Below are 27,915 nucleotides of genomic sequence, written 5' to 3' on the forward strand. Positions count from 1 at the left end.
TGCCTCTCCTGGAGGCTGGACTTCCTTCTTTTCGGTTCTGGAGGGATTGGTGCTTTTCTCTCCTCCCTGTGCCCACAGCTCTCATAGAAAGAGGTCAGCTTTCTGACGAGCCGAGGGTCCTTGGGCGGGCAGCCAGCAGCAGTATGACTTCAAGGCGACCCAGCAGGGGCAGTGGCTCCCTTGGGTGACACTTTTGGTGGCCGGGGACCTCTGGAATCCTGCTCAGAGCCAGGGAGGGGGCAGGTCCGCAGACCGTTCTCCTCTGGGAGAGGGAGGCTCCGGGGAGAGGGCTGGCCAGAGAAACCCAAACCAAGAAAAACGCGGAACACCAACCAGAGCTGGCCAACGCGGCGGTCCCAAGCCACACGCGTCATCAAGCGCGTGCGACGCAGCGGGTTACCACTGAGATGCGTTCTCCGCGTAGCGGACACACGGGATTCCCAAGACTTGGTACGGAGACGGGACGTCACCATTTCTCGCCAAAAACGTGCTACCGATCACAAGCTGAAACGGCAATATTTGGGGATTGTTGAAATGAATTTGACACGTCTCTTTTTCACTTTTTAAAGGGTGGCTGTGAGACCCACTCAAAACATGCCCGGCTGACTGTTGGCAAAGATTCAAAAGCAACCCCACGGCGGGACGGTCTTCTCGGTGGTGCTGACGTAATATATGGGGGGGCCGTGGTGGGGGCGCAAAGCTACTCAGGGGACACGGCTCACAGAGCTCTGCAGGCAGGTGCACACAGAGGGTGCTGGTAAAACCCGCGAGACCTCGGGTTGCACCCACCTCGGTTTCCTGGCTTGGAAGGCGTGCCGTGGTTTTATACGGGACGTGCCGCTGGGTGGAGGGTATGTGGGGCCTCCCCACACATTTTGTTTTGCAAACTCTACCGTTATTTTATGTAAGCTTGTTTATTTGCTTTTGAGAGAGAGAAAGAGAGAGAGAGAGAGAGAATCCCAAGGAGGCTCTGCACTGTCAGCACAGACCCCAACCCTGGGTTCGATCCCACGAACGGTGAGATCATGACCTGAACCGAGATCAAGAGTCGGACGCTTAACCGACTGAGCCACCCAGTGGCCCCTACTTTTAAAATAAAGTTTTTAAGGGGCCTGAGCGGCTCCATCGGTTAAGCGTTCGACTTCGGCTCGGGTCACGATCTCATGGTTCGTGGGTTCGAGCCCCGCGTTGGGCTCTGTGCTGAACACCTGCTAGGAGCCCGGAGCCTGCTTTGGATTCTGTGTCTCCCTCTCTGACCCTCCCCCGTTTGTTCTCTGTCTCTCAAAAAAATAAATGAACATTGAAAAAATAATACAAAGTAAAAAAATAAATAAATAAAAGTTTTAAAAAACTTTTGAGGCTATTAGAGTCTCAAAAAAAAAGAGACTATTAGAAAATTTTAAATCGTGTATGTGGTTCATATTACATTTCTACCGGACAGGGCTGGTTTGGACCAGAATTAGCACATTATGGCCCGCTGTCTGCTGAGAACTTAAAAAAAAAAAAAAAAAAAAAAAAGAACAGATTTAATTTCTTAGGGCAGTTTTAGCTTTGCAGAAAAACTGAGTAGAAGGGTCCTAGATATCCCCCCTAACACCCACACGCACGATTTCCTAATATTATCATCTGGCATTGCGTGGTCCACTTGTTATGATTGATGAACCCGGATCAACCCGTTACCATAATAATCGCCGTCCACAGTTTGCACGGGCCCATCTCGGTCTCGTCCTCTCTGTAGCTTTGGCAAAGGGACGATGACACATATCTGCCATTACAGAATCAGACGGAGTGGTCTCCCTGCCCTGAACGTCCTCCGTGCCCTGTCCACCCCTCCCCTGGCCCTCTTGCTGTCTGCAAAGTTCTGCCTCTCCCAGGAGGTCACACGGTTGGGGCCGCACGGCACGTAGCCTTTCCTGACCGGATTCTTTCACTCGGTGATAGGCATTCAAGGTTCCGTCACGTCTTTTCGTGACTCGATAGCTCGTTTCTTTTTAGTGCCGAACAAAATCCCCTCGTCTGGATGGGCCAAATGGTTTATTTCTGCATTCACCCACAGAAGGACCCCTCGTTTGCTCCCAGCTTTCGGCAGTGACGACACAGGCTGCCATCAGCATCCGTGTGCAGGTTTTTATGTGAAGGATGGTTTTGAGCATTTTTAGATGTTGGAAAAAACTCAAGAGGGGACGTGGCCTGCAGGCACCTTGATCTCGGACATCCGGCCCCCAGGCTGTCTGGGGAGGGAGACTCCAATTCCGTTGTTCTAGGCTGCCGGGTTCGGGTTCCTTCCTTGCAGCAGACCCAAGCCCCCAACACAAAGCGCTCCCAGTTGGGCGGGCAGCGGTCACGACGTTACCACCGGCAACACGCTCTGGGCGGAGTCATGGCCCCATTTCACAGATGAGGAAACCAAGGCACAGGGAGCTTAAACGCCTTGCCAAGGTCACGCCCCCGCGATCGGGGTGGGGCTCAGGTTCACATCTGGGTCTGACCACGGAGCTCGCCGGACTCTGAGCCCTACGCGACCCACGGGGCCCCTCCCCTCCCCAGACAGCCGCCCAGAGTCGGACGTCAAAGGACCGGGCACTGTGGAGGCCCAGCGTGGATTCTCGGGCAGCCCCTCCGAGCTGCTGGAGCAGTGGGCCCCCCAGGCTGAGGGCCAGACGGCGAAGGGCACATCCTTGGCCTTGGACACAGAGCTCGGCCCTGCGGCTGCCCTTCCCGAAGCAGCTTCCTTCAGACCTGGGTGTCGCCGCCCCCCCGCCCAGGCACGGGGGGAGGGGAGTGCTGGCACCTTGACGGGGGAGGGGGGACACGTGGACGGGAGGCAGAGACGCGGGCACGGAGCCCGCCGAGCGCTACAGAAACAGAAGACGAGATTAGTCCTAACGAAGCACAGAACAGATTGCAGGGTGTCGGGAGATGGGATGTTTTAAAGAAATAAATCTCAGCTCCCAGTTACAGAAGCACAAACAAACCCAAACAACAGATCTTTGGAAGCTGCCAGCTTTCCCGGCTGCCAGGCTGCTGCTGAGGGCCCAGGAGGGGCGGGGGGTGCTGTTCCGGAGCGTCCCGGGGGGCACGGGGCACCGGGCAGGCCCACGACTCGGCTGGGAGGTGGCTTCTGGAAATGTCGAGGGAGGGGACGCACCCCTTCGAGCTCCCGGCCGGCGCACCTCCCGCCAACTCCCGGCCGCTCCGCCTGGCACCCCACAGCTGGCCCGCGGTCGGCACCCCCTCTCCCGGGTGGTGGCGGCCCCCCAGGCCCTCCCCACCCCCACCTCGTCCTGCTGGGGCTGGAGCGGCCTCCCGCGGCATCCGTCGGCAACAGAGCCACGCTGTCCCCTCGCCTGGAGGCTCCTCAGTCCCCCTGACCCCCGCCCCCCCCCCCCCCCCGTCCGCTCAGGCTCACGTCCTTCCAGCCCCCTCCCCTGCACAGGCCCTGCAGAACAGGAGAGGCTATGTGTGAAACCCGCCCGAAGCGAGAGAACTGAGGTCTCACACCACCTGCCGCCCTTGGCTGGCTTAGGGTGACCCTGGACGGCACCCCCAGGGCCCCCCTGGCAGTACCCTGGCAGTGACACCCCCAGGTGCTCAGTCCTGGGCCCCTGAGCCCACCAGTTCTGCATCCATCTCAGAGACTGGGGTTCTCGCCTCCTTTCTGTCCCCTGAGCACGGGGCCAGTTACACCAACGACGACGATAGCGATAAATAATTCAGCCTTTACGGCTGATACCCTGGTGTCATGCAGCCTTTTCCTCCTAAAGGCAAAAAGCACTTAAGATACCATTTATTTCCGCCTCATGCCCTGCGGGGACGGCTGGCTGGAGCCGGTGACATCCCTCCTTGCGGCTTCTGCCTGTGGCTTCGGGGTCACCCGAACTCTCTGGCCACCCCCGGGAAATCAGCCATGAGGGAGGGGGCACCTGGCCACTTGGGATTTTACCCCTTTTTTCTTTTCAACGGAGAACCTGGAGAACCCTCCGTGCCGCCCTCATTGTCCCCAAGAGGACGGTCTCCTGCGGACGCGCACGGCCTGGCATGGAGGCTGCTTGCCGCACGGGGCTATCAAAATTCAAATCCGTCGAGGACAAACAATTAAAAATCTCTTGGGCTCAGTCCCAAGAGGCACATTTCCAGGGCTCGATAGCCACACGTGGCCAATAACCGCCGCCTGGACGGCATCCGCCGCTGCAGAACGTTCTGATGGACGGCGCTGGTAAGACAGACCGGTGGGACTCGAGAGAAAGCAAACGCGCGAGGCAGCGGATTTCAGGTGCAGCTTGAACAAGGCGCACAGGCAGCGGCAGGGCCTCAGGGAAGAAGATCTTCCCTGCCCGCAGGCTGGCTGGGGTTTCGGCGCAAAGGAGAGAACATTCCAGCTCCGGCGGGCCTGCTCATGGGAGGAGGAAGAGGAAAGGCTGGAGGTACGTGGGCATCCAAGTACCCGACCATGAGTGTAGGTGGGCCCAGCTCTCACCAGCCCATGCTCCCCCGGGGCCTGTGCCCGGCTCACCTAGACCCCTGTCTGAGCTGGCTGGACCACTGCGCCAAGGAAGCTTCCATGAGAGTCCCCGCGTGGTGAGGGTCTCTGTAACCCCGCACACCACCCTTCACTTGGGACGGCCACGCGAGGAACACGCACCAAGAACAACAAGCGAATCCACCGAGAGCGGATGCAGCAGCGGTTCCCCGGCGACGGGGGCACAGCTCTGGGGACCGGGTGGCAGGTCATTAGCGTCAGTCTTGCTGGCAGGACCGCAGTTACTGAGAACCCTAGAGGGCCTTTTGGTTAACAAGCCTACAGGCCAGGCCAGGGTGAGCCAGTCTGAGCCGGGCAGGAGTTTAACTGGCTCTCTGTTTCTAAAACCTGTTTTGTTTTGTTTTGTTTTGATCACAAAATGAACGGAATCACAGAACAACATTTTTGAAAACTGAGAAAAGTAAAACATTACTCACGATCACCAGGATCTTAACACATTGGCACATCCTCCTCTCAACCCGGTGGCCACGCACGCTGCTTAAATTTGTATCAGTCAATATCACATAAAATTGAAAAAACACAGTACCTCAAGTCAGACCAGCCATATTTCTTTTTTTTTTTTTAATTTTTTATTGTTTATTTATTTTTGGGAGAGAGGGACAGAGAGTGAGCAGGGGAGGGGCAGAGAGAGAGGGAGACACAGAGTTGGAAGCAGGCTCCAGGCTCCAAGCCGTCGGCACAGAGCCTGACGCGGGGCTTGAACCCACAAACTGCGAGATCGTGATTTGAGCCGAAGTCAGACGCTTAACCCACTGAGCCACCCAGGCGCCCCGCGCTAGCCACATTGCAAGAGCTCCTCAGCCGTGTGAAGCCAGCGGCTACTACATCGGATGGCACCGGTCTGGACGAGGTCTGGCATGGCAGGAAGTTCTAGGGGGCGTCCCTGCTCCGGATGGCCTCCCCCACGCATCAGGGCCTTTCCGTAGTCTTTAGTCAAAACGTGCACGACATGTGCCACCTGCCTGGGTTTTGATACACTGTGAATCTGCACGCTGCGGCCCAGCCTTTCTACACGCATATTCTCCCATCTGGTGGCACCGAGGTTCTAAACATTTGGGAGCCACAGACACTTCCAGAAGCCGGGCGGAGCTCCCTCCTCAGAAAAATGTACTCCCGTGAGCACACGTACAAAGAGTGGCCTAAGATTTCAGGGCGCTCCCTGACCCCAGATAAACCTCCTTTGTCTAGTAGGGTGAAGCAGACTTGACTTATCGTTCTCGGCTGTTGGAGGTTTAAATTCTTTCCCCCTTTTCTCCATTATAAAAAGTACTGTGATGAACATCTCCGTGCAAATGTGTTTTATTTCTGTAATTCAGATCATTTCTTAGAACGCGCCCCAGAAGGGGCGCCGGGGTGGCTCAGTCCGCTAAGCATCTGACTTTCGCTCAGGTCGTGATCTCACAGCTTGTGAGTTCGAGCCCCGCGTCGGGCTCTCTGCTGTCAGCGCGGAGCCCGCTGTGGTTCCTGTCTCCCTCTCTCTCCGCCCCCTCCCCAGCTCGTGCTTTTCTCTCTGTCTCAAAAAAAAAAAAAAAAAAAAAAAGAAGGCGTCCTAGAAGACATTTGATTTAAGAGACAGTAGCTACTCTCCTGGTTCTCCCCCAGCCAGACGCACAGCCTCCGCATGTAGTTCTCCGGTTCCGCCACTAGAGGGACCCCGCGAGCCAGCCTGCCTGCACCCCTCCTGGGGACCCAGTTCCCAGTTAAGTCAGCAGCCTTGGTTCCAGGAGGGGCTATGGGCGCACTGCAGTCCTCGAAGCCAAGCCCCGCTGCGGGGTGTCTGCTCCAACCAGTGCGGGCACTCCGGACCTCAGCTCAGACGCCCCCCTGCCCAAGGCACAAGGACCACGCCCCTGTTCCCGCCGTCCCCTTCAGAGCTGTGGTTCTCAACGAGGCTGCACACTGGAGCTCCCTGGGGGATTCAAACACCGCCCACGCCTGGGCCCCACTCCCAGCAGTGCTGGCTTAGTTGGTCCGGGCAGCCCCTGGGCATCAGGCCCTTTCAAGGCAGCCCAACACTGCCCTCCCTTGCGGCCAGGCGGGTTCCACAACGTCCAATAGAGCCGACCGTTTAGTCCAGGATTTCCAGCCCCATCCAGGACTTCAGGGTGGGGGAGGGGGAGGGAGCCGAGGAACACCATTTTTGTTTCCAGGGGTCCCCCATGTGGTGGGGGAGATGCAGATCGCACACGTGGCTCAGAGAGTAAAGAAGCAAACGTGTACTGCAGGGACCGGCCCAGTGCCCAGATCTGGCTCCTGTCCGCTTATGAAAAATGCAGATTCCAGGGCCTGCCCCCAGCGTCTTCCACAATGCACATCCGCTTTTTTAAGCTCCCGACGACCTGTCACGCACGGCTGGGTCGAGAACACCTATCAGGTCCCGCCTGGGACACAGGCTGTTTCCCCGTCAGCCCGGGGAGAAGCACACACACGCTCCAGGCCAGGAGGCAGGGAGGGATGCTGTCCGTGTGGGTCCTGTCGCAGCACAAAGCCTCAGCCTAACCGGACTGATTCGGGCCAGAGGAGCAAGCGTTACGGATTTCCAGGGCTCCCTGGTGGAGGAGGCACCCCCTGACCACACCACGGCCCCTGCACACACCCAGAGATCGGCCCGCCGTCTCTGAAGCAGCTCTAAGCACAGAAGAGCCTAAGCTGACCTGGGTGGGGCTGGGGGCCGGAAAGCAAAAATACGGCCCCCAAAGCGTTATTACAAGAAGACCTCCTCACACGGTGGCCAACCCCCCTGCACCCCACACCCACCCCCCTGCTTTCCCTTGAGGGTGGGCTCTCCTATCCGACCACAGTCAGAATTGCCTGTAACATTAGTCAGCCACGAACAGGAGCGAGGTCCTGACACCCGGAATGACACGGACACGATGCTCGGACACAAAAGGCCACAGACCGTATGGTTCACTGATACGAAACGTCCAGAACGGACAAACCCACAGAGACAGAAGGTAGACGGGTGGTGGCTGGGGGAGGGGCAATGGCCAGTGACCGCTTAGTGGGTATGGAGTTTCTTTCCGGGGCGAGGAAAACATTTTGGGGCCAGACAGCGGTCTTCAGTGGACGACACCGTGAATGCGCTAAATGCCACGGAGCTGCATGATTTTAAATGGCCACAGTGGCAAAGTTGATGTTAGGTCTATTTTACCACAATTAGAAAAACAAGACAGTTTCCCCCCCTGGGCCTCCCTGGCCGTCTGGGGGCGGTCAGAGCCGCCGGGAAGGGTGCTCAGCCTGGGCACTGAGACATTCGGGCAGGATCACTGTGTCGTGGGCGGCTGTGTCCCCAGTATTTTGGGGGACTTAGTGAACAGCATTCCAGGCCTCCACCCACCAGATGCCAAAAACACGCCCACCCTCAGTTGTGACCACAATGTGTCCTGATGTTGCCACATGTCTCCTACAGCAGAACCGGCCCCAGGAGAGAATCACTGCTCCAGAATCATCTGGAACTGCCCGGGCATCAGGAGCCTATAAAAGGTCCCCTGAGGGATTCTCATGGGCAGCCAGGGTAGGGAAGCAGCAAGGCGGCGGGAGGGGAAAGAGGGAACCAGGAGTGAATTCACCGGGTAACCACAGAATGGATGTTACTACCCCCACGCTAGGAACGAGGAGACAGAAGCTCCAAGGAGACACGGAGGTTTCCCAGGCTCAAGCCAACCAGGTTTCCCAAATTCCCAGATCCAAGCTCCTTACGTGATCAGGGGCCCTACAAGGCCCGATCGGGACTCCAGGCCCTGATTTGGGTTCCGCCACTAAGACCTCAGCCATGAGGCCACAGGCCAGGCCTGGCACCCCTGGCTCAGAGTAAAGGTGGGAGCTCCGAACCTGTCCCCCCCGCCTGCACCCTGGAGCTGCTGGACGGCTGTCCCTCCTTTCTCTCCACTGAGATTCAGGGGTTTCTGGACACCTGTCCCTCCTTTCCCTCCGCCTCAGCCCTGGGGGTGCTGGACACCTGTCTCCCCCCTCTCTCTACCTGGGCCTTGGGGGTGCTGGACACCTGTCCCTCCTCCTTGGCCCTGGGGGTGCTGGGCACCCACAGGTATCGCTGCACTGGCAGATGGCACCACCAGGGGGGGCTCTGACCAAGCCCCACGGTGGGAAGCCAGGCTTCCCAGCCTGGTTCCCTGGGGGGAAATACACACAGCTCAGTGAACCTCACGGGGTCCAGCCGACTGCTCCGCCTGAAACGCTCTCTGCTCTGCAGCACTTGAGACAAAGGTTATCGGTCCCCCCGGGCTCTAACGGAACACACCTTATGGAGGGGACAACATCAGGAAAGATTCCGTCTCAAATCCCTTCCCTCAAATTCCTTCTCCTCCGCGCCCCGGCTTACGTCCGTCCCGCGTGACCTTACGTGCTCCGGGTCTGGTGCAGACCCAGCCGGATTCAAATCCCAGCTCGGCCAGCGTGCTGGCTTTGTGGCGTCCGGCAAGTGAGTTCACCTCTCTGAGCCCCGCTCTCCCTCCCTGCAGACGGGGGTGATGTTAGGAACTACCGCACGGGGCTCGGGGTGGTCGTGGGTCATCGGGGGCACACGGGCCCGGTGCCCAGACGATGCTGGACCACCCACACCCAGCACGTGCGGGGCTCACAGCTTGAGCTCAATAATTGTGTGCCGGCTGAATGACAGCGGTCGCCAGCGGTTCCCCAGGAATCTAAACGGGAGCAGGGACCAGAGCGTAGGAAGGGCTGCGGGAGTCAGGGAAGTCTCCGAGCATGCTTTCTGACGGCCAACAGTCTACTGTCCCCCGAGGTTCCCCGGGCCTGGCCCCGTGGCCTCCAGTCTGGGTTACGGAGCAGGGACGGCTTATCCCACGTGAGGCCGCCGAGGGGAAGGGACGGGGAGAGCAGGTGGAACCCTCCCCCGCACCGTGCCGCCTTCACCACCCCCTTGGGCACCGTCAAATGACGGGACACGGGTGCCGGGGCCCTGGCGCCGGGAGAGCGGGACCCTGGCGGGGCGAGACGCACGCGGTCCTCACGCTCAGGGAGCAGAGCTGTGACGTACGCGACTGCTCCCCAGGAGGCCCGGGTGGGGCCTTGGGGGTCGGACGGACGCAGGACTCACCCGGTCTCGCTGTCCAGGAACACGGAGCTGCCGCTGTCCACGAGGGCGGCGCTGATGGGCGAGAGGCAGAAGGGCGAAGAGAAGGCGTCGGAATCCGAGTCGAAGGAGCTGTCCCTGCTCACGCCCTCGGTGGACAGCTCCAGGGAGCCCTCCTCCTCGCCGGCCTCGGGCCGCGGCTCCCGCCCCTCCTCGGTTCCATCCTGTGAGCTGACGGCCGACAGGATCCCGGAGTCGCTGTGGGCTGGTGGCAGGGCCGTCCCCAAGCCCTGGGCCAGCCTCTCCCCGTCCTCGGAAGGGGGGGAAGGGCTGACGTGCACGGCGTCCTGGACGCTCTGAGCCACCGCCGCGGTGTCCTCATCTCTGGGGATCAGGGCGGGCCTGGCCTCCGTCGGGGAGGGCTGGCGGGGGGCCCCCAGGCTCTGGGCGCGCCGGCCCCGCGGGCGGGGTGCCTTGCGCACGGGGGAGCTCTCGGGGGTGATGTAACGCAGTGCCTCCTCGTCCTGCCTCTGGATCCGAGAGTTGGGGACCCACGTGAGGATGAGGGTGCTCCCCAGCAGCTCGTCCTTCTCCACGCACAAGCACAGGTATCCTGGGAGGGTCAGGAGGACAGGCGGGTTAGGGGCGGCGGTGCACCTGGCGCCTCCGTCTGGTCTCACGCGGCACAGCTGGGGAGCACGGTCGGCCTTGAGGTCAATGAACGCTGTGGGCATTTTCTAAGCGCCACTCAGCAGAGGCGGGGCACCGGGCTCCCAAGCAGGGCCTGTGGTCGTTTTTCCAGGCACGGGGAGCCCTCCTCCAGCTCAGAGCCCCGTCCTGTCCACGGTCTGGCGGCCCCAGAACTCTCCCCAGGTCTGGGAGAGCCCAGGGGCCCAGGAGCCCGGCCTCACCACCACTGGGAGGGACGGAGGCTGTGGACTTTATTCCTGTTTCACACAAAATAAATCCAAAGAGGGGCGTTTGAGCGTTTTCCGGTCACTCGTGGCCTCAGCATTTCTTCTTTCGTGCAGCTTTTTGGAAGAAGGGGCCGTCCTCGATGTTAAGCACCAGATGGCTGACAAGGACAAAGTAAAGCAGTGCCCCTCCGAGGCGGCAGCGAGTGGGGGGCTCTCTGGGCTCCTGAGCGCTCAGTCTGGGGGGAAGGCGGCATTTCCTGCCATCTCAGGACGTCCCGATCCCTGCGTCTATCGTGCTAGGCGCCCAGGCCTCCTGGTCTCTGCAGAAGTTGGGGCCTCGTGCCCCTCGGGGCTCTGAGAACCGGTACAAGAGTCTCAGGGCCCCGTCCCGTTTCCAGGAGACTCAGGGGCTATGAGCCAGTTGTGATAACGGTAAGGCGCAGGCGAGGCCCAGGGTTTCCACACCCTCAGATCCTGCAGCTTGGGGATTGCAAAGGGAGCCCCAGGCCCCTGCCCCTGCCCCCCAGCCCCCCATCACGACAGGATCACCACGAAGCTCTCCAAAGGCTTCGTGTGCTGTTCCTTGTGACTTAGACCAGAAGAGTTACCACCACTCTCAGACCCAGCCCTAGAACCTCAGCCTCCTGCCCTCGAATCCTCGGGGTTGGCCCTGTGGTCAGGCCTCCACGGCCTCGCGCCCCCTGCTGGAGCACACTCCCGGGATACAGGACCTTGGAACTCCCCAGGAATCCCCGTGCTCCCAGGGCCTGATCCCGAGCCGGGTGTGGGGCCTGCAGACGGGCTGGGGTGTCCACACGTGCATGCCGAGGCCCCTTACAGGGCAGGAGAGAGCTGGGCCGGAGGCCGGCTGTCCTGCTTGGGACCTATAGGGGCCGATGGTTCCAAATCTGTGCATAGCCACCTGGATGACCTTAAAGGCAGACTTACCAAGGCGGGTGGAGGGAATACTTCCCCAAACAGTTCATTACCGTAACTAACCTTCTTGCATTTTAAGCAGCTGATCGATTCAGTATTTTGTGGACACATAATTTGCATACGGTAACGTGCTCAGACCTGTGATTCATAACTTTTAGATGTTTTGACATCTGGTACAGGGCCTCTGTCTGCGCCGGGGAAGGCAAGTCCCCAGGCCGCAGCCAGGCAGCAGGTGCACTAGGGACCCTGAGCATCCTTCAGCAGCCAGGGGAGGCCGCAGGAAGAATGAGGGGAGCCCAGAGCCTGTGCTGGCCCCGCCCCTGCCCTATGCTAGTATTTGGAGTGGCCTAGACTCTCTGAGCACCAGCCTCCTTATCCAAAAAAGAGGCCTCTTTTTGGAGGGGGGCCCCGGGGCACTCTCCTGAGGTGAACATACGTTTATCTGTTTCAAGTCACGTGCACAGGACTTGGGTGTCACTAACTCCTCGTGTTGTTCCTTCCGTGGGGGGCAGCAGGGCTGAGGGAACCACCGGCCCGCCCAGGAGCTTGTGCCGGGCGGCCACGACCGGGCCCAATACCTTCAGCTCTGCCCCCTGCCCGGAGGACACCCACGGGCAGCTGCGCGTCCTGGAAACAGTGGACGCTGTCTGCCTGCTGTGACCCGCGGCCCCTCAGTGCGCAGGGCAGCCGGCCATCACTGCAGGGCCCGGGATACGACGTGAGCCCTGGAAAGGTAGGCCGTTTCTTTCTCTGTGACTTGGCCAAAGGAGAGCAGGAGAGGTGTCCCACCCCAGGAGCTACTGAGAGCCCCTAGCGCTGGCGTGTCCCCAGGCACGGCCCCAGGATCACGCAGGGTTCCTGCAGACCCCAGGGGAGAGCTTTCTTCCCTAGTTTCGAAACAGTGCGGCCGGAGGACAGATCACAGAATTGGTGATTTCCGCGTCTCCAGACTCCCAGGCCCGCCCAGCCTCCAGCCAGTTCTCAGCCCAGCCTTCCGGCAGCTGGAGGGGCGAAGCCTTGGCGCCTAGTGTGACGGCCATGCTCCTGCCACCTGCAACCCGGAGGGGGCCGGCGGGCACTGGCGGGCCCCCCCAGAAGAGGACCACCCCCTCCCCTCCCTGCCGGCGGACGGGGCTCCCTGCTCCCAGCAGCCCTGCAATGACTTAATGCCTTCTGAGGCTGATTCCCCTTAAACCGTCCCACCCCCCACCCCATGTGTACGAAAGGTCGCCAGCCCGTTGGAAGATGGGGAAATCAGGGCATATGGAGAAGTGACACAAAAGCTTTCCAAAGCTGGGGCTTGGTCAGTTCAGAAGGAAAAGCAGGCAGGGGCGCCTCGGGGGCTCAGTCGGTTAAGCGTCTGACGTCGGCTCAGATCAGGATCTCATGGTTCGTGAGTTCAAGCCCCATGTCGGGCTCTGTGCCAACAGCTCAGAGCCTGGAGCCTGCCTCGGATTCCTGTCTCCCTCTCTGTCTGCCCTTCACCAGCTTGCGCTCTCTCTCTCTCTCTCTCTCTCTCTCTCTCTCTCAAAAATAAACATTAGAAAAAAAACACTAAAAAAAAAAAAAACAAAAGCCAGCCCTCCTCCCCAGACCCTCCCCTCCCCCAGGCCTGTGGCCCAGGTCCTCCCATTTCCTGGGGCTCACCTGGGTGGTGCTCCCCCAGCCCCTGCAGCCCCTCTGGTGGGTGCACACAGACATTGTTCTTGGAGTAGATGATCTCCCCATCCAGGACGGAGGGGGGCCCACCGCCGCCGCCCGGGGTGAGGGTCAGGAGGTCCGAGGCTTTGGAGGAGGCCCGGCGAAGGAGACGGCCCAGAGACATGGCGGGGGGAGTGTTTCCATCCTCTGTACGCTTGGGCCCAGGCGGGGCTCGTCCAGACGTGGCTGGGGGACAAAGACACAGAAGACTGCATCAGGCCAAGGTCACGGGCCTCACACCAGCAGGCTCGAAATGAATGGTGGTTCACTAGCTACCGGAACGCGTCCCGCTAGCTCAAGGCCATGGGGAGGGCGCACTTGGTTCTAGACTGTGGCACTCTGGACGTTTAGGGCCAGGTCTTTCTTAGTGGTGGAGGCTATGCTGGCCTCCATCCACTGGGTGCCCCCAGCAGCCCCCTTCCCACTACGACAACCAAAAACGTCCCCTGGGGCCTAACCGCCCCGTCTAGAGGGGCTCTGCCCCCCCCCCCTCAGCGATCTCATAAAACTGTTCGACTTCTCTTTGCTCAGTCTTTACCCCTGTGTCTGTGCCAACGAGCCCTCCCCTCCTGAACTTCTCACCCCTCGTGGTGCTTCCCAGGGAAGGTCCTTCCTCTACCCCATCCTTCCCAGCCTCCTTCACCCCCATGCACCCTGTCAGCCCCAGGCCCAGCCGGATGTCCCAGCACAGCAAAGGGTCATCCCGGCTGGGAAGGGTGTCACGAGCCGTGTTTGCGGGACCTGGGTCTCCCTACAACTCGTTCTTTAAAAAACCAGATGAGAGGCAAAAGGATTCGGTGCGGCACCTAACACGGAACTCCTAGAGGTTCACTGGCGGAAGGAGCTCTATGCCCACTCGGTGAAGAGCGGACAACAAGAAATTCTACGAAAGCCCAACACCCCGCAGACGGGCCGGAAGCAGTTTCTATCTGTGCAGAAAGCCCAACCATCAGGGGCCCGGGCACCAGCCCGTGTGAACCGACCGGGAGCTTCCCATCGGTCCTTAAAAAAGCGACTGTCGCGGATTATCCACGCACGAGTGATTCAAAGGGAACGGGTCCCTAAAACCCGAACTGCGAACGCGGACCACCAGACGGAGCCGTGGAACGAGCCACGGGCGTGAGCGCGCCCGCATAAACGAGACACGCGTGCAGAGCCATGCTGCCTCCTGGTCGGAGATGGTGGGTGTCCGGGACCGAGGCCACGCTGGGCAGCGTGCAGGCCGGCTCCCTGGGGGATGGGGGGGCTGCGACGGAGCTGCCACGGGAAGCCACTATGGTAAAATCATCCACTGGGAAGGGACAAACAAAACGTGGTCCATCCACACAGTGGCATCATCCAGCGTTAAGAAGGAAGGAAATCCTGGGCCGCCTGGGGGGCTCAGGCGGTTGAGCATCCGACTCTTGGATCCGGCTCAGGTCATGATCGCTCGGTCCATGAGTTCAAGCCCCGTGTCCGGCTCCATGCTGACAGTCCTGAACCTGCTTGGGATTCTCTCTCTCTCTCTCTCTCTCTCTCTCTCTCTCTCTCTCTCTCTCTCTCTCTTCCCCTCCCCAACTCATGCTCTCTCTCTCTCTCTCAAATTAAACTTAAAAAAAAAAAAAAGGAAGGAAATTCTGACACCTACGATCCCATGGATGGACGTTGAGGACACTGGGCTGAGTGAGGCAGGTCAGCCCCAAAGGACAAACAGTGTGGGATTCCACTTATACCAGGTGCCCAGAGTCTCCAGATTCGCAGAGAGAGAGTTGCGGGGGGGGGGGGGGGGGGAGGAGACGGGTAGTCAGTGCTACTGGGGAGAGTCCAGTCTGGCACGATGCAAATGTCCTGGAGACGGATGGTGGGGACAGCAGCGTGAATGTGCCTAACGCCACCTGACCGTGCGCTTAGGAAAGGTTAGAGGGTAAATTTTCACGTCACGTACGCTGTACTACAAGAAACCAATTTTTTTGAATTATCAACGGGGTACGTTCCAATGTTCTCTGAACTTCCTGCATTTTGTGCACTTCTCCCCAAATCCAGAGCTGGTTTAGGGTGCCCCCTAGGTGAAGCTCTCTCTGCTTCCAGGTTTGCGTGGGCTCTTGGGGCAGAGGGTGGTCTCGGGGGCCGCCCTTTGCTGTCCGAGCCAGGTGGCTCAAGGCGGGGTCCTCAGTCCCTCTGACTCTCTGAGGGCCCCGCCCGCGCCCCCATTTCTGCTCTCAGGTCTCCCCCAGAGGGGCACTAACTCTCCCAAGCACAGGATTCTTCCAACAGCTTCCTGCCAGACCCGCAGCCACCCCTCCCTTGCATAGATCTTTGCCCAGAAAGATCCATCAGTCCGTTCTCCCGAATCCCTGAGGTTCCCAACATCAGCATCGCCACCAAAATCACAGTCCTGGGACCCTCACCTCCTCAGCCACCAGCCAAGGACCTCCCCCTGCTCTTGCCAGGACCCGGCCCCCGAATCCCCCGGCTCTCCCGGACTCAGCCCGTCTCGGGCTCCCCTGTGCCAACACTCTCCATGACCCCTCGCCCCCGGGGGCGGCAGGCGGCTCTGAGGAAGGCCAGACAGTAATCGCTGTGGCTCTGGGGGCAGCCGGTCCTGCAGTGTGAAAGGGGCCGCAGACAGAAACCGGCCAGTGTGTCTGTGACCCAACGAAAGCTGATTCATAGACACTCACACCTGAAGCTCGACAAATCTCCACACGTCACAAAAAATTCTTTCACTTTTTCCCCAACCATTTAAAAATGTAAAAACCAGGGTGCCTGGGTGGCTCCGTGGGTCGGGCATCCGACTTCAGCTCAGGTCACGATCTCGCGGTTCATGAGTTCGAGCCCCGCGCCGGGCTCTGTGCTGACAGCTCGGAGCCTGGAGCCTGCTTCGGATTCTGTGTCTCCCTCTCCCTCTGCCCCTTCCCTGCTCACGCTGTCTCTCGCTCTCAAAAATAAATAAGCATTAAAAAAAAAAAAGTAAAAAGAAACGAGGAAGATTAGTTTGGGCAAGATACCTTCATTTAACTTGTTATTTCCCAAATAGTAGGAGTTCGGCATATGTAATCAATACGCGGAAAAATGATGGAGTTGTTTTGCATTCTTTAAGCCTCCACAGTCCGGTGTGTGTTTTGCATTAAGCGCGTCTCCTTAGGACCAGCCACGCTGCGGGGGCTCGCGGCCTCCGGGTGGGCGAGGTTGGAGCCCCAGCTCCCCCGGGGCCTCAGATGGTTACTCCTCGGTTAATCCCTCTAACCGCCGGACCGGACTGCAAACAACTCTCAGCTGATGCTGAAAACCAAACCAGCTCTAAGTGAAGATGTTTGCCACCATGGAGGATAATCAAAAGAATATGCTGGAAGATCTGGAAGATTCCCGGACACAAGTGCTCACGACACGGCGCTTTCCCGCACGGCAGATGTGAAGTGGGTGTGTGTCCCTCACTGGCGGCTCTGGGGGACACGCCTCCTGGAAGCACGGTTTTGCAGAGGAGAAAACAGGTCCCATCCAATCACTCAGGGAGCAGGGAACCTAAGACCTTTGTCCCCTGTGCTCAGAGGGCGGCTTCCACCCCAGCCATCCCAGCCACCCCAGCTCCGGCCCAGAATGTCCGGCAGAAGCCCGCGTGTCCGGGGTGTGTCTGTGAAACACTAGCCACAAATATTTACTCTTCACAGAGTCCTATTTTCTAAGTGCATATGTGCCTGTGGGAGCCTGTTTAATCAAAATTAAACCTGGTTCCCAGCCCCTGCTCTCTAGTCAACTATAAGAGAATCCTTGGCCTATTTTTTAATGTTTTTTTTTTTTAATTGGGAAACACGCTCAGAGAAGTATAAAGATACAGTTCCTTAAATCACACGACCTGAAAAACATTTGTGTGTTTTCTCCTATCTTCTGTGCGTATCTTAAAAACAAAAACAGGGACACCTGGGTGGCTCTTTCCGGTCAGGTCAGGATCCCAGGGTCACGGGATCGAGCCGCGAATCCGGCTCTGGGCTGACAGTGCAGAGCCTGCGTGGAACTCTCTCTCTGTGCCCCCAACCTGGCTCTCTCTGCCCCTCCTCTGTTCACTCTCGTTCTCTCTCTCTCTCTCTCTCTCTCAAAAATAAATAGAGGCACCTGCATGGCTGAGTCCGTTAAGTGTCCGACCTCAGCTCAGGTCATGATCTCACGGTCCGTGAGTTCGAGCCCCACGTCGGGCTCTGTGCCGACAGCTCAGAGCCTGGAGCCTGCTTCCGATTTTGTGTCTCCCTCTCTCTCTGCCCCTCCCCTGCTTGTGCTCTCTCTCTCTCTCTCTCAAAAATAAATAAATAAACACTTTAAATAAATACATGAAATTTAGTAATGACAGTGAAAACTGGAGAGGGGCGTATGGACACTCTCTTCACTTACCGCTCTTTTTTGTGTGTGTGACCCTAAAACCCTGTAAACAGTCAAATTTATTAATCATAATGAAAAAAGAGGGTGGAGGCCACAGGGCCTGCGCCCAAAGCCGCCAGGTGGAGGGTGAACTCTGGTGGATGGAGGCAAGGAACAGGCAGGGGGCTAGAGGCGGGACCGGTGACAGCAGGTGACGCAGGGGCTCGGGTGCCCATGCTGGGGGCCGCTGTCAGCAGTGACGTCGGGGCCTGGCAAGGGCTGTGCCACAGCCCGACGGGCATCCTCCTAGTGTCCTTGAATCCAAAAGATGCATGACTTTGAATGCTTCTTGCTCACGACCTGCAGAGCAGCTCTGCCCATGGCCTTAGGGACCTGGTGTCCCATGGGGACAGGAGGAGCAAAGATAACGGCCCCTCCTGGTAGACCAGAAAGCTGTGCTCCAGAAAGGCTTCCCGGGGAACAGAATTCTGAGCAGGGAGAACACCCAGGTCACCTTCCGTGGGTCCGGGTCTTTCTCCGGGCCAGACTACTCGTTCTGGCTATACAGAGTTGGGGGCAGGGGCACAATCTGGAAATGACACAAGCAGAGACCCTAAGCCACACAAAATCAGGTAACACTCGAAAGGGAGCGGAGAAGAACCTCTACAGGAACAGCCACCTGACTCTTCTGTGGCAAGGACTCCGAGGGGATGGAAATCACAGTAACAGCCGACACGCTCCAAGCACTGTGGACCAGCATCACAGAGCCTGTCCCCAAATCCCGGGCGAGGAAGGTGGCTGGAGAAGCCGTTCAGGGAAGGTCCTGGACTGATACGTCACTCCCCGAGAGTGCGTTCACTTAACAATTTTACTTTAAAGTGGTTATGCTCGCATCCGTCTTATCGATCTTAGATGACAAGTTCCTGAGTCCAAGGCCTCTCTGCAAAACCCCTTTTGTGACTGATGTGCCTTCCAGAATGCCACCTTCAATAAAGTCCCAAATGCTTTGCTTTTGTTGATGGAAAAGATGGCAATGCCAACCTGGCAGCTGGCACAAGGAACACAGACAGGGAGGGAGGAAGGCCAAAAGCCAGAATGAGCATCAGCTTGGGCAGGCGGGCGCGCGCGCGCACACACACACACACACACACACACACACACACACGAGTAATGCTTTAAAAAGGTATAAAGTAAAAAACGCCACGGCTGGTTTCCAGCTATCTGACTGAGGCGGGATTACAAGCGGAGCTCTGTGCTGCCCTGAGCCCGACCAGGTCGGGCCAGATTTGTGCAAAATAGGCTATTGTGTAATTCGAAAGGAGAGAACAACTTGGCCTCCCCTCAAACCACACACATGCTCATAACACAGAGCTCTGTCCGCAGAAGGTCCCTGCTGGGCACCCCCACGCCGCGGCGCGTGGCCTGCAGGGTAAGGGAAACGGCCAGCAGGAGAGGGGTTTTGAGGCGGCTGGAGAGTGGGGAGTGGGCGGGGCAGGAGTTTATCTCACAGTCTGTTCGGAACTGGCCCTGCCACCGGGTTGCGGCCAGTGGGCAGTGGCAGGCCTCCAGCAACCACACGCGTTCCAGAACCACCCCCCACCTCGGGGAGCACCTGTCCTGACCCCCGGAGCATCTGTTCCGCCCCCGCCCAGGAGCACCTGCCCCGACCCCCCGGGAGCATCTGTCCCGACCTCCTGGGAGCGCCTACCCTGACCCCCGGGAGCACCTGCCCTGTCCCCTGGGAGCACTTGCCTTGACCCCTGGGAGCACCCAACCCACACCCCAGGAGCACCTACCCCGACCCCCAGGAGCACCTATCCCACCCCCCAGGAGCACCTGCCCTGTCCCCTGGGAGCACTTCCCCTGACCCCTGGGAGCACCCAACCCACACCCCAGGAGCACCTACCCCAACCCCCGGGAGCACCTATCCCACTCCCCAGGAGCACCTACCCTGTCCCCTGGAAGCACCTCCCCTGACCCCTGGGAGCACCTAACCCACACCCCAGGAGCACCTACCCCGACCCCTGGGAGCACCTACCCTGTCCCCCGGGAGCACCTGTCCCGACCTCCTGGAAGCACCTACCCCGACCCCCAGGAGCACCTATCCCACCCCCCAGGAGCACCTGCCCTGTCCCCTGGGAGCACCTCCCCTGACCCCTGGGAGCATCTAACCCACACCCCAGGAGCACCTACCCTGACCCCCGGGAGCATCTGCCCTGTCCCCCCCGGGAGCACCTGTCCCGACCTCCTGGGAGCACCTGCCCTGCCCGCCTGGCCCTGGGCGGCTGAGGCTTCTGTAGCTCAGTGCTGGCGTGTGGCTCTCCTCTAGTGTTTACAGGGCAAAGTGGAGACATCCATTACCCAAAACTCGTCCCCCATGAGTCGGTGACTGATACCTGAGGCAAAATGCTCCCGGACAGAAACAGAGGCAAAGTCACCAAAAAGCCAGAAACGAGCAAAATGCAGGTTAAGAAATGACGCCCTTTAGAGAAGACACCATCACCCCTCCTGCTTCCCTCAGAAAGCACTTCCATCCCAGGCGCTTGGTTCCCCACGGCCTTTGTAACAAATCACCGCACACGTAGCGGCTTAAAGCAACACGGATACGTGAGCTCCCAGTTCTGGAGGCCAGGTGCGACCCTGGGCTCTCTGGTTCAGTCAAGGTGCGGACAGGGCTGTGCTCCTTCTGGAGCCGACAGAGACTCCGTTTCCCAGCCTTTTCCAGCCCCTGGAACCCACCCGCGCCCCTTGGATGGTGGCCCTTCCTCCGCCTCCAAAGCCGGCCGTGGCCGTTCAAGTCTTCCCCGTGTCGCTTGGCTCTGAAACTGACTCTGCCCCCTTCTTCCACTTTCAACGACCCTGGTCCCACTGGATAATCCGGGACAACCTCCCCATCACAAGGGCAGCTGATGAGCAAAGTTAACTGCGCACAACCCAACAAGTCAGAGGTTCCCAGGATTCGGACGTGGACATCTTGGGGGACCATTCTGCTGCTGACCGTGCCACCACAAGGACACGGTGAAGAGCTGGCTTCCAGCTCACCCACTGACTGTCAAATCCCCACGCGGAACGACCAGCTGTTAGGCGATATGAGGAGGACCCAGGCCGAGCAGCAGGAGGGGGAAGGCCTGGGGCCCCGTGTCCCCATGGGAGAAAGTCGCACACTCACAGACCAGCACCTGCCCTTGGCAGCTTCCTCCGCCCAGAGCCCTGCTTTCCTGTCCTGGCATAAAAGGCTCCATCAGTCGCCAAACGGAAAAACAAATAGGAGCAAAGGTGCGAAGGTCTCTTCCGGAACCTTCCTAGGAAGACCAAAGAAACGGGGCAGCCTGGAGCCACTAGAAGAGGGCCGAGCGGGACTCCTCCCGCTCACTGCTCTGTGCTGCCTGTCGCTCGCCACCCCGGGTCAGCTGCTGGGATACAGCTGTCAGCAGGACAAATGCTCGGGGAGCTGGCAGTTCCCGCAGACCTGAGGCTCACAGCCCGGACCCATCGTGACAGCCGCTCATCGCGGCAGGGGGAGGCAGGCGGGGGGCGGGGGGGGGCAGTCACTAGAAACTTAGGGGGGACATGTCATGGGATGAAGCCCACAGGTGATTCATTACTCCCTTGGCCTTGTCACTGTCAGACTGCTCAGGAGCCAAACGCCCTGAGCCCCCGTCACCTGCCATGTGGCCAGCAGAAACAGGTTCCTCCGCTTTGCCCTCAAAGCCGGATCAACACGGAGCCGGGGAAAAGGCGATGCTATTTAAACACGAGCCAGACACACGACAACAAGGATCGTTCCCTCCCCCCCCCCACAGCATCTGCTGCTAACACACCTCAAATGAGGCCCCACCTGCCTCTCGCTTCCCAGAACTAGCTGCCTGCACCACCGTCTTTTGGGGAAGCCCCAGCTTTGCGGTTCAAAGGGCGACGACGTCAGTCCTGCAGGTAGATGGGCTCCGGAACCCGGTCCTTGGGGCACACGGTTTTGGGGGAAGGTGGGTCGTCTTCCAGTCTCGTTGTCCAGACAAGACTCCTGCGGGCCGATGGGGCGCCCGGGTGGCTCAGTCGGTTGGGCGTCCGACTTCGGCTCAGGTCATGATCTCACAGTTGGTGGGTTCAAGCCCCATGTCAGGCCCTGTGCTGACAGCCCAAAGCCTGGAGCCTGCTTCGGATTCTGTATCTCTCTCTCTCTTTGCTCCTCCCCCCCCTCACTCTCTCAAAAATCAACAAACACACAAACAAAGAAAAAGACTCCTGCGGGCTGACATAGCCCCTCCTCTCTGTCGACTTCCCTCCAAGTTATGGGACTGTTGTAGAGACAAATGTATTTGCCGCATATAGGCCACATTCAGGATTCCCACGGAAAAGACTGTGACCCTACGATAGGGTGGCTGTGATGATCAACTTGTATCTCAAGGGAAAGAACCCAGTTTAGGGCATAAGCCCCAGTGCCGGAGGCTCGGACCCACGGCCATACGGGAAAGGACTGGACAAGACGGTCACAGAAACGAGGTGGGGGGGAGGTGGTGGTCAGCTTAGCTGTGACTTTCCTCCTTTGGCTCTCCAGCTGTCACTTCGATTATCACCGACTCCCTGGAAAACCCCATGGCTTCTGCCTCTTGAGAGAGAGACCATCTGCTTGACAACAAATACCAAAACACAATTTTCCCCCCAAAAGGCTGAGGAAGTAGGGCCTGGTGGGGGGCGGGGGGGTCGAACTGACCTTAAGGATGAACCAGGACTGAGGAACAAGGAAGGCCTGAACCCAAAATGCAAGGAAAGGTGCAAATCCAGCCCGGAAGGCAACACCCGGCCCAACAGTGGGTTAGTGCACCTGACCTCTACATTCCTGTAAACCGGAACGCACAGAGGTTCTCTGTCCGTGGCAAAGGAAAAGCTAATACCCCACAAGACAAAAAGCAAATCGGGGGGGCGGGGGGGGGGCTGTATTGACAACATCCCTGAAAAGGAGCAATTGATCTTGCTTGGGGAAAGCATTCTAGTTACAGAAACTGAAAAGCGAAAGAGTGTACGATGACACCTGTTAGGGATGCCCTTTGCCCCAATTTCAGAAAGCCAGCGCGTGTCATGACCAGTTTATCAGACTATTGAGTTCAGGGTCACTCGGTGTGGAACGCCGGCACAGAAACCAAAGCATGCAAGCCAGCGCGGACGCAGGCTCGGGGCGCGCCCCGCTTACGGGGGTTTCTGCAGTGGCCGGTCCAGAAAGACCACGGGGACGACTGTGCCACACTGCAGTCAGGTGGGTCCCTACGGGGGGCTCGTCACCTACGTCAACTTCAAACACCTGGACAGACTCGCCGCCCAAGGCTCCGCGAGAAAAGGGAGAGCCATTCTGCCCGCACGTGGGCTTTGAGTTCTTTCCATTCCGCTCCATACGACTGGAGCTGGCCACCGCGGAGACGTCGCGCTTAGTCTACAAGTGGCCTGACCCTGGTCCTCTCTGAGGATGGCTACGTTCGTTCAGAAGACAGAGTAAAAGCCATGCTTCAGATCAGGTATCACCAGACAGCTCATCAAAGTGGGTTTATTAGACACGCAAGAGCCAGTGCCAAGGGACCCAAAACAACCACACTACAGGGGAAGGACAGAGATTTCCTGGACCGTTTCCCTGAGACCCGTGCTTTCCTCTCTGTACATTGTCAGGTCAACGTTCTTCCGTATCGTGCATACACTACAATGATGTACAATACAACGTACATCAATAAACCCCACCCCGGCCTCTGCTGCTGCTAGCTGGTTTCACCGTCGAGCTGTGAGCCCATCCTCCCCACACCGTGACACCGAATGAAACTAAGTGGCTACTCTTACAAGAGAGGATTCAGGCCTGGGAAAAACTCCGGGTCCCTCAGCTGTGTGTCGGGGGAGGCGGACACGGTAAAACCTCTACTTGAGATTTGTGTTGCCAGACAACCCGGCCGCCCCGGTCCCTGGAACAGCCTGCAGGGACCCAGCGCCCTGCCGAGTCACAAAGATAAGAGTGGAAATATACCTAAATGATGAGTTCCGCTCCTGCACGGAGCAGCTCCCCGCCTGGGGGACCGCACACACAACGAATGAAAACACAAAATCAAAATGTTTTTACCAATTTGCTAAATGTGAAAAACCCAAATGATGGTCATTAATAAAATTAAAAAAAAAATAGTAACAGGCACTTGGCACGCCTAAGCTACCGACCGAGCCACCCAGGCACCCCAGGCACTAAGTGCTTTAGATGATCATTGCGGCAGGCTTTTGAGGAAGCCAGTGTTATCTGCCTGGTACAGATGGGGAAATTAAGGAACTATGTCAGTGCTCGGCACCGGGGTCGTATTTGAACCCAGCAGTCAGCGGCGGAGGCCACGTTTTCAACCACTGCCCACTCCACAGGTCGTTTCCACAAACCCGATGGCCGTCTTCTCAAATGCCGGTACACGAGCCCTGGGGGGCTCCTTCCGGATGAAGGTGGACTGATATTAGCAGCCAGTGGTGACATGGGATCAGTCCCCACTCCACTGCATGTTTATGAATCACTAGGCAGAGTGAACCACGTTGTCTGCAAAAAGAGGGGTCAGGAAGAGGGTGTGCATGTGACCGGCAGGGGACAGTTCCAAGGTGGGAGGCAGTGTTGTGCATAATCGTTTCTGGGGCTGGAGCGCCCCGGGCCGGAGGCCTCCAGTTCTGCCGGCCCTAGGTGCATGAACTTGGGGGAATTTATTCTCTGAGGCTCAGGGTCCCCATCTGTAAAATGGGGGCAACCTCAGTCCTGACTTTATGGGTTTGTTTTTAGGGTTACGTGACGTCATGCATAATAATCAGAAATTATGTGCACGGCAACCATCAACGCTGGAGCGCTGTTAAGAACTTTCTGTAGCCATATTCTGAGCCGCTGCTCACCATAAACACTCCACAAGCCAACACGTGCCACAGAAAACATAATGACCTCATTTAGCATACAACTTGCCTCCCAGTACCAACAATGGGCAGCTGTTCTTGAACCCCTCAGTTACTACTACAAGGCAATCCCTACTTTGCAAGTTTTCATGGTTCTTAAAAGCATTCAATAGTCACTAATCAGTTAATGTTAATATTCCTAATGAGGAATTTTTTTTTTTAATGTTTATTTATTCTTGAGAGAGAGAGAGAGAGAGACAGAGCGCAAGCAGGGGAGGGTCAGAGAGAGGGAGACACGGAATCCAAAGCAGGCTCCAGGCTCCAAGCTGTCAGCCCAGAGCCTGACGCGGGGCTCGAACTCACAAACCGCGAGATCATGACCTGAGCCACCCAGCGCCCCTCTAACGAGGAATTTCTTTTTTTTTTTATCTTTTTTTTTTTTTAATGTTTATTTATTTTTGAGAGAGACAGAGACAGAATGAGAGTGGGTTGGGGCAGAGAGAGAGTGAGACCCACAATCCGAAGAAGGCTCCAGGCTCCGAGCCGTCAGCACAGAGCCTGACGCGGGCCTCGAACTCATGAGCGGCGAGATCACGACCTGAGCCGAAGTTGGAGGCCCCACCGACTGAGCCCCCCAGGCACCCCAGCACATGGCCATTTTTGAGAACCATTTCTCACTTCCCCGATACAAGAACTGGGGCCTTCAGGCGGTAAAGAAGTGTCCACAAGACCAGTGCAGGGATGGGGGGGGGGATTGGGGGGGAAGCAGCCTCACTTCTCTTCTCAGCCTCTCTCTCTCCCCCCTCATGTGAACTTGGTGCGGCAGCAGAGCAAACTTCACGGTGGGGAAAGAGAACATATTATGTCTTTTCTGTCTCCGAATAGAACCCGAACTAGACTGTGGCCAACGAGTAACACCAAATTCCGAGTGTGGGTACAGCGGGATTTCAAGATTCACTGGCTTCTGGCTCCTTGGGGTATATTTAGCAACCCTAAATTGCCTATTTTTTTTTTCTTTCTCTTTTTTAAGTAAAGAACGAGGGGGAAAGCGCCCAGGCCTAAAGGAAGTGAGTTTCCTGACATGCGGTGCTCACAGCCAGACCACCCGACCCTAAGGCCCAGCAACGCTGAGAGCGCGCGCGCTGTTGGGCTGGAAAGCACACTTCGGGGGGCTGTGTGTGCAAACGGCGGCCCCCTACAAGTTCTCGTTCGCGTGCTCCGACGATCCAGCCAGACAAAGACCGCAAGTTCCCCGGTCCGCCGGCTCCAGACAGGCGGGGACGGAGTCTCCCCGAATTAGGTCCACTCCCAGCCCGGGGCGCCGGCGCCCGCCGCGGAGGGGGTCCCCAAGGGGCCCCCGCGTGGTCCCGGGGTGCCTCCACGCCGCCCCGCTTCTGCCCGGGCCCCGCTCCTCTTGGGGCTGCGGCCGGACCCCGGCCCCTCCCGGGCCCCGCCGCTGCAGGCCCAGCGCCCCGCGCGCGCTCCCACCCCGTCCCCGCCAAGGGGGCGCCGCCCGGTCCCCGGCGGGCCCCTTGCGCCCCGCCCCCGCGGCCCCCGCCCGGGCCCGATACCCACCCGGGTCCCGCAACGCGGGCCGGAGTCGCACCGGCTCCCGGAGCCGCCGCCGCCGCCGCCGCCGCCGCCGCCGCCGCCGCCGCCGCCAGTGAGGCGCGGCGGGGCGGGGACGCGCGGCAAGGCCCGGCCCCCGGCCCGCCCCCGGCCCAATCCCGCCCGCCCCGGCCCCTAACCCGGCCCCCGGCCCAACCGAGACCCCAACACGGACCCCAACCCGGCCTCGGGCCTAACCCGGCCCCGGATCCAGCAGGGACCTCAAACCGAACCTGGACCCAAGCCCGGCCCAACCCGGCCCGACTCAGACCCCAACCCGGACCCCACCTGCCCGCTCCCCCACCCCGACCCCGGCCCAGCCGGGATCCCAGCCCAGCCCCGGGCCCAACCCGGCTCCCGGCCGATCCCCCACCCCCCACCCCGCAACCCCTTGGTCCGACCCGGCCCTTCCCCCGTCGCCTTTCGCCCTCGAGACTCAAGTCCCCTGCGCCAGGCCTCCCCAATTCCGGTCCCGGGGACTCTGCCCCCGACAGCAGCTCCGAGTCCCCCACGCGGAGTGAAGGCAGGACCCCTGGGACGCTCCACGTGCGCGCTCGCCCTCTCCGTTTACAGTTTTCCTATTTTGGGGTAGGAAGGGATCATCACCCACCAAAGTGCCACCGAGCCTCCGTCCTCCGCCGAGGAGTCTTCGCGGCACCTCCTCGGAGGGGACGCCGACCCCCCCCCCCAGTTATGGGGATGGATGGGTGGACACTAGGCTGGGGTCCCCGGCCCCCCCCCCCCCACCACGGAGAAGCCTGCTCCGGAGCCCCTCGAGCCCCCACCTCCGCCTGCCACTTTCGGGGCGCTTGGCGGTCGCCGGTGCCCGGGGCAGCGGAGTTGCCTGGCTGGACGCTCGTAGACACGGCGGTCGCTTTACAGAACCCGAGCCGGACGGGACAGAGCTCGGACTCAGAGACGGACAAACCATGTGTGTGTGAGTGTGTGTGTGCACGTATTTCGGTGCTGTGCGCCTCTAGCGCGCTTCGGTGGCACAAAGGCCGCGCCGCCGCGCAGCCAGCGCCAGCCCCGCGCGTGGTCCCCGCCCGCCGGATGTTGACGGCGTCGCCTAGCAACGGGAGATGGCGGAGCCGGGTGGCCCGGCCGGCGGGTAAGCGGGGCGAGGGTCGCGGGTCTCGCAGCGCCCCCACGCCTCCCCCTTGGCGTAGCCTCCGGGGCGTCCCTTCCCCTCACGCCCCCTTCCCCGCACCTGCGCCCCTCCCATCCCCGCTCCGTTGGGCTTTCCCGCCTCCCCCCCAACCCCGCCACCCCCAAGCCTCCGCGCCCCTTCCCGTCTCCAGTCCCTTTGTCAGCGTCCCCCTGGCTCCGGCCGCTCTGCTCCCTGAACCCCCGTACTGGCTAGCCCCGCAGTAACCATGGCAACACTATGCTTGGCTGTGCCTGCTGAGAGGCCTGGGAGTGGGGGTCTCTGTGGGCCTGGGCCGCCCCGCCCCTCCGTCCTGGAAGGGCGGACCCCTCCCCCTCGCCAGGCCGGGGGAGGGAAGGGTCAGGGTCCTTGTGGCCTGAAAGCCCCTGGGTGACTGTCCTCCGCACACAGGTAGACACAGGTAGACAGTAGCCACGTAAAGAACCTCCCACCAGCCTCTGTGTTCTCAAGCTTTATTTAAAAGGACAGAAACTATTTTAAAGAATTTGACCTTTTACTTTTGATGCTTCTGTAGTGTTTCATTAAAAAAAAAGTCGATCTATATGTACTGATATGGAAAGAATTCCAAGTTACAGAAAATGAAAAGACTAAATGGAAAACAGTATGTAGAGTGTGATCTCTAAGTGTGTGTGTTTGTGTGTGGGTGCACGCGCGCGCGCGATTAAATGCATAGAAAAGTATTTGAAAGAATATACCCTTAAATCTCTTCTATTACTAGTGGTTCTCTTGAGAAGGGGAGGGAGAGTCACAGAGCATTTTCACTGTGTCACACACTTCTGGGTTA

At 59.1% G+C, this 27,915-nt stretch overlaps 2 protein-coding genes across 8 annotated transcripts in view; one reads left to right on the forward strand and one right to left on the reverse strand.

Annotated features, from left to right (window-relative positions):
* The window catches only part of TBC1D16 (TBC1 domain family member 16), a 77,229-nt gene extending 50,343 nt beyond the window's left edge, over positions 1-26,886 (reverse strand). Inside the window, exons 1-3 of one of the 6 annotated variants that reach the window (XM_045043998.1) lie at positions 16,132-16,987; positions 13,091-13,330; positions 9,615-10,203 (exon numbers count right to left, since the gene is read on the reverse strand). In XM_045043998.1, the coding sequence (XP_044899933.1) occupies positions 9,615-10,203; positions 13,091-13,330; positions 16,132-16,174 (872 nt within the window). In that variant the 5' untranslated portion in view covers positions 16,175-16,987. Of the gene's footprint in view, positions 1-9,614; positions 10,204-13,090; positions 13,331-16,131; positions 17,023-25,930; positions 26,003-26,748 lie in introns of those variants that run through there. The other 5 variants (XM_045043999.1, XM_045044001.1, XM_045044000.1 and 2 more) reach the window with 5 other exon arrangements.
* A 76-nt stretch (positions 26,887-26,962) lies between these two features.
* CCDC40 (coiled-coil domain containing 40) overlaps positions 26,963-27,915 on the forward strand; it is a 43,872-nt gene continuing 42,919 nt past the window's right edge. Inside the window, exon 1 of one of the 2 annotated variants that reach the window (XM_023244257.2) lies at positions 26,963-27,074. In XM_023244257.2, the coding sequence (XP_023100025.2) occupies positions 27,046-27,074 (29 nt within the window). In that variant the 5' untranslated portion in view covers positions 26,963-27,045. Of the gene's footprint in view, positions 27,075-27,597; positions 27,733-27,915 lie in introns of those variants that run through there. The other variant, XM_019818349.3, reaches the window with a different exon arrangement.

This window comes from Felis catus, chromosome E1 (genome assembly GCF_018350175.1).
Source record: "Felis catus isolate Fca126 chromosome E1, F.catus_Fca126_mat1.0, whole genome shotgun sequence".
NCBI lineage: Eukaryota > Metazoa > Chordata > Mammalia > Carnivora > Felidae > Felis > Felis catus.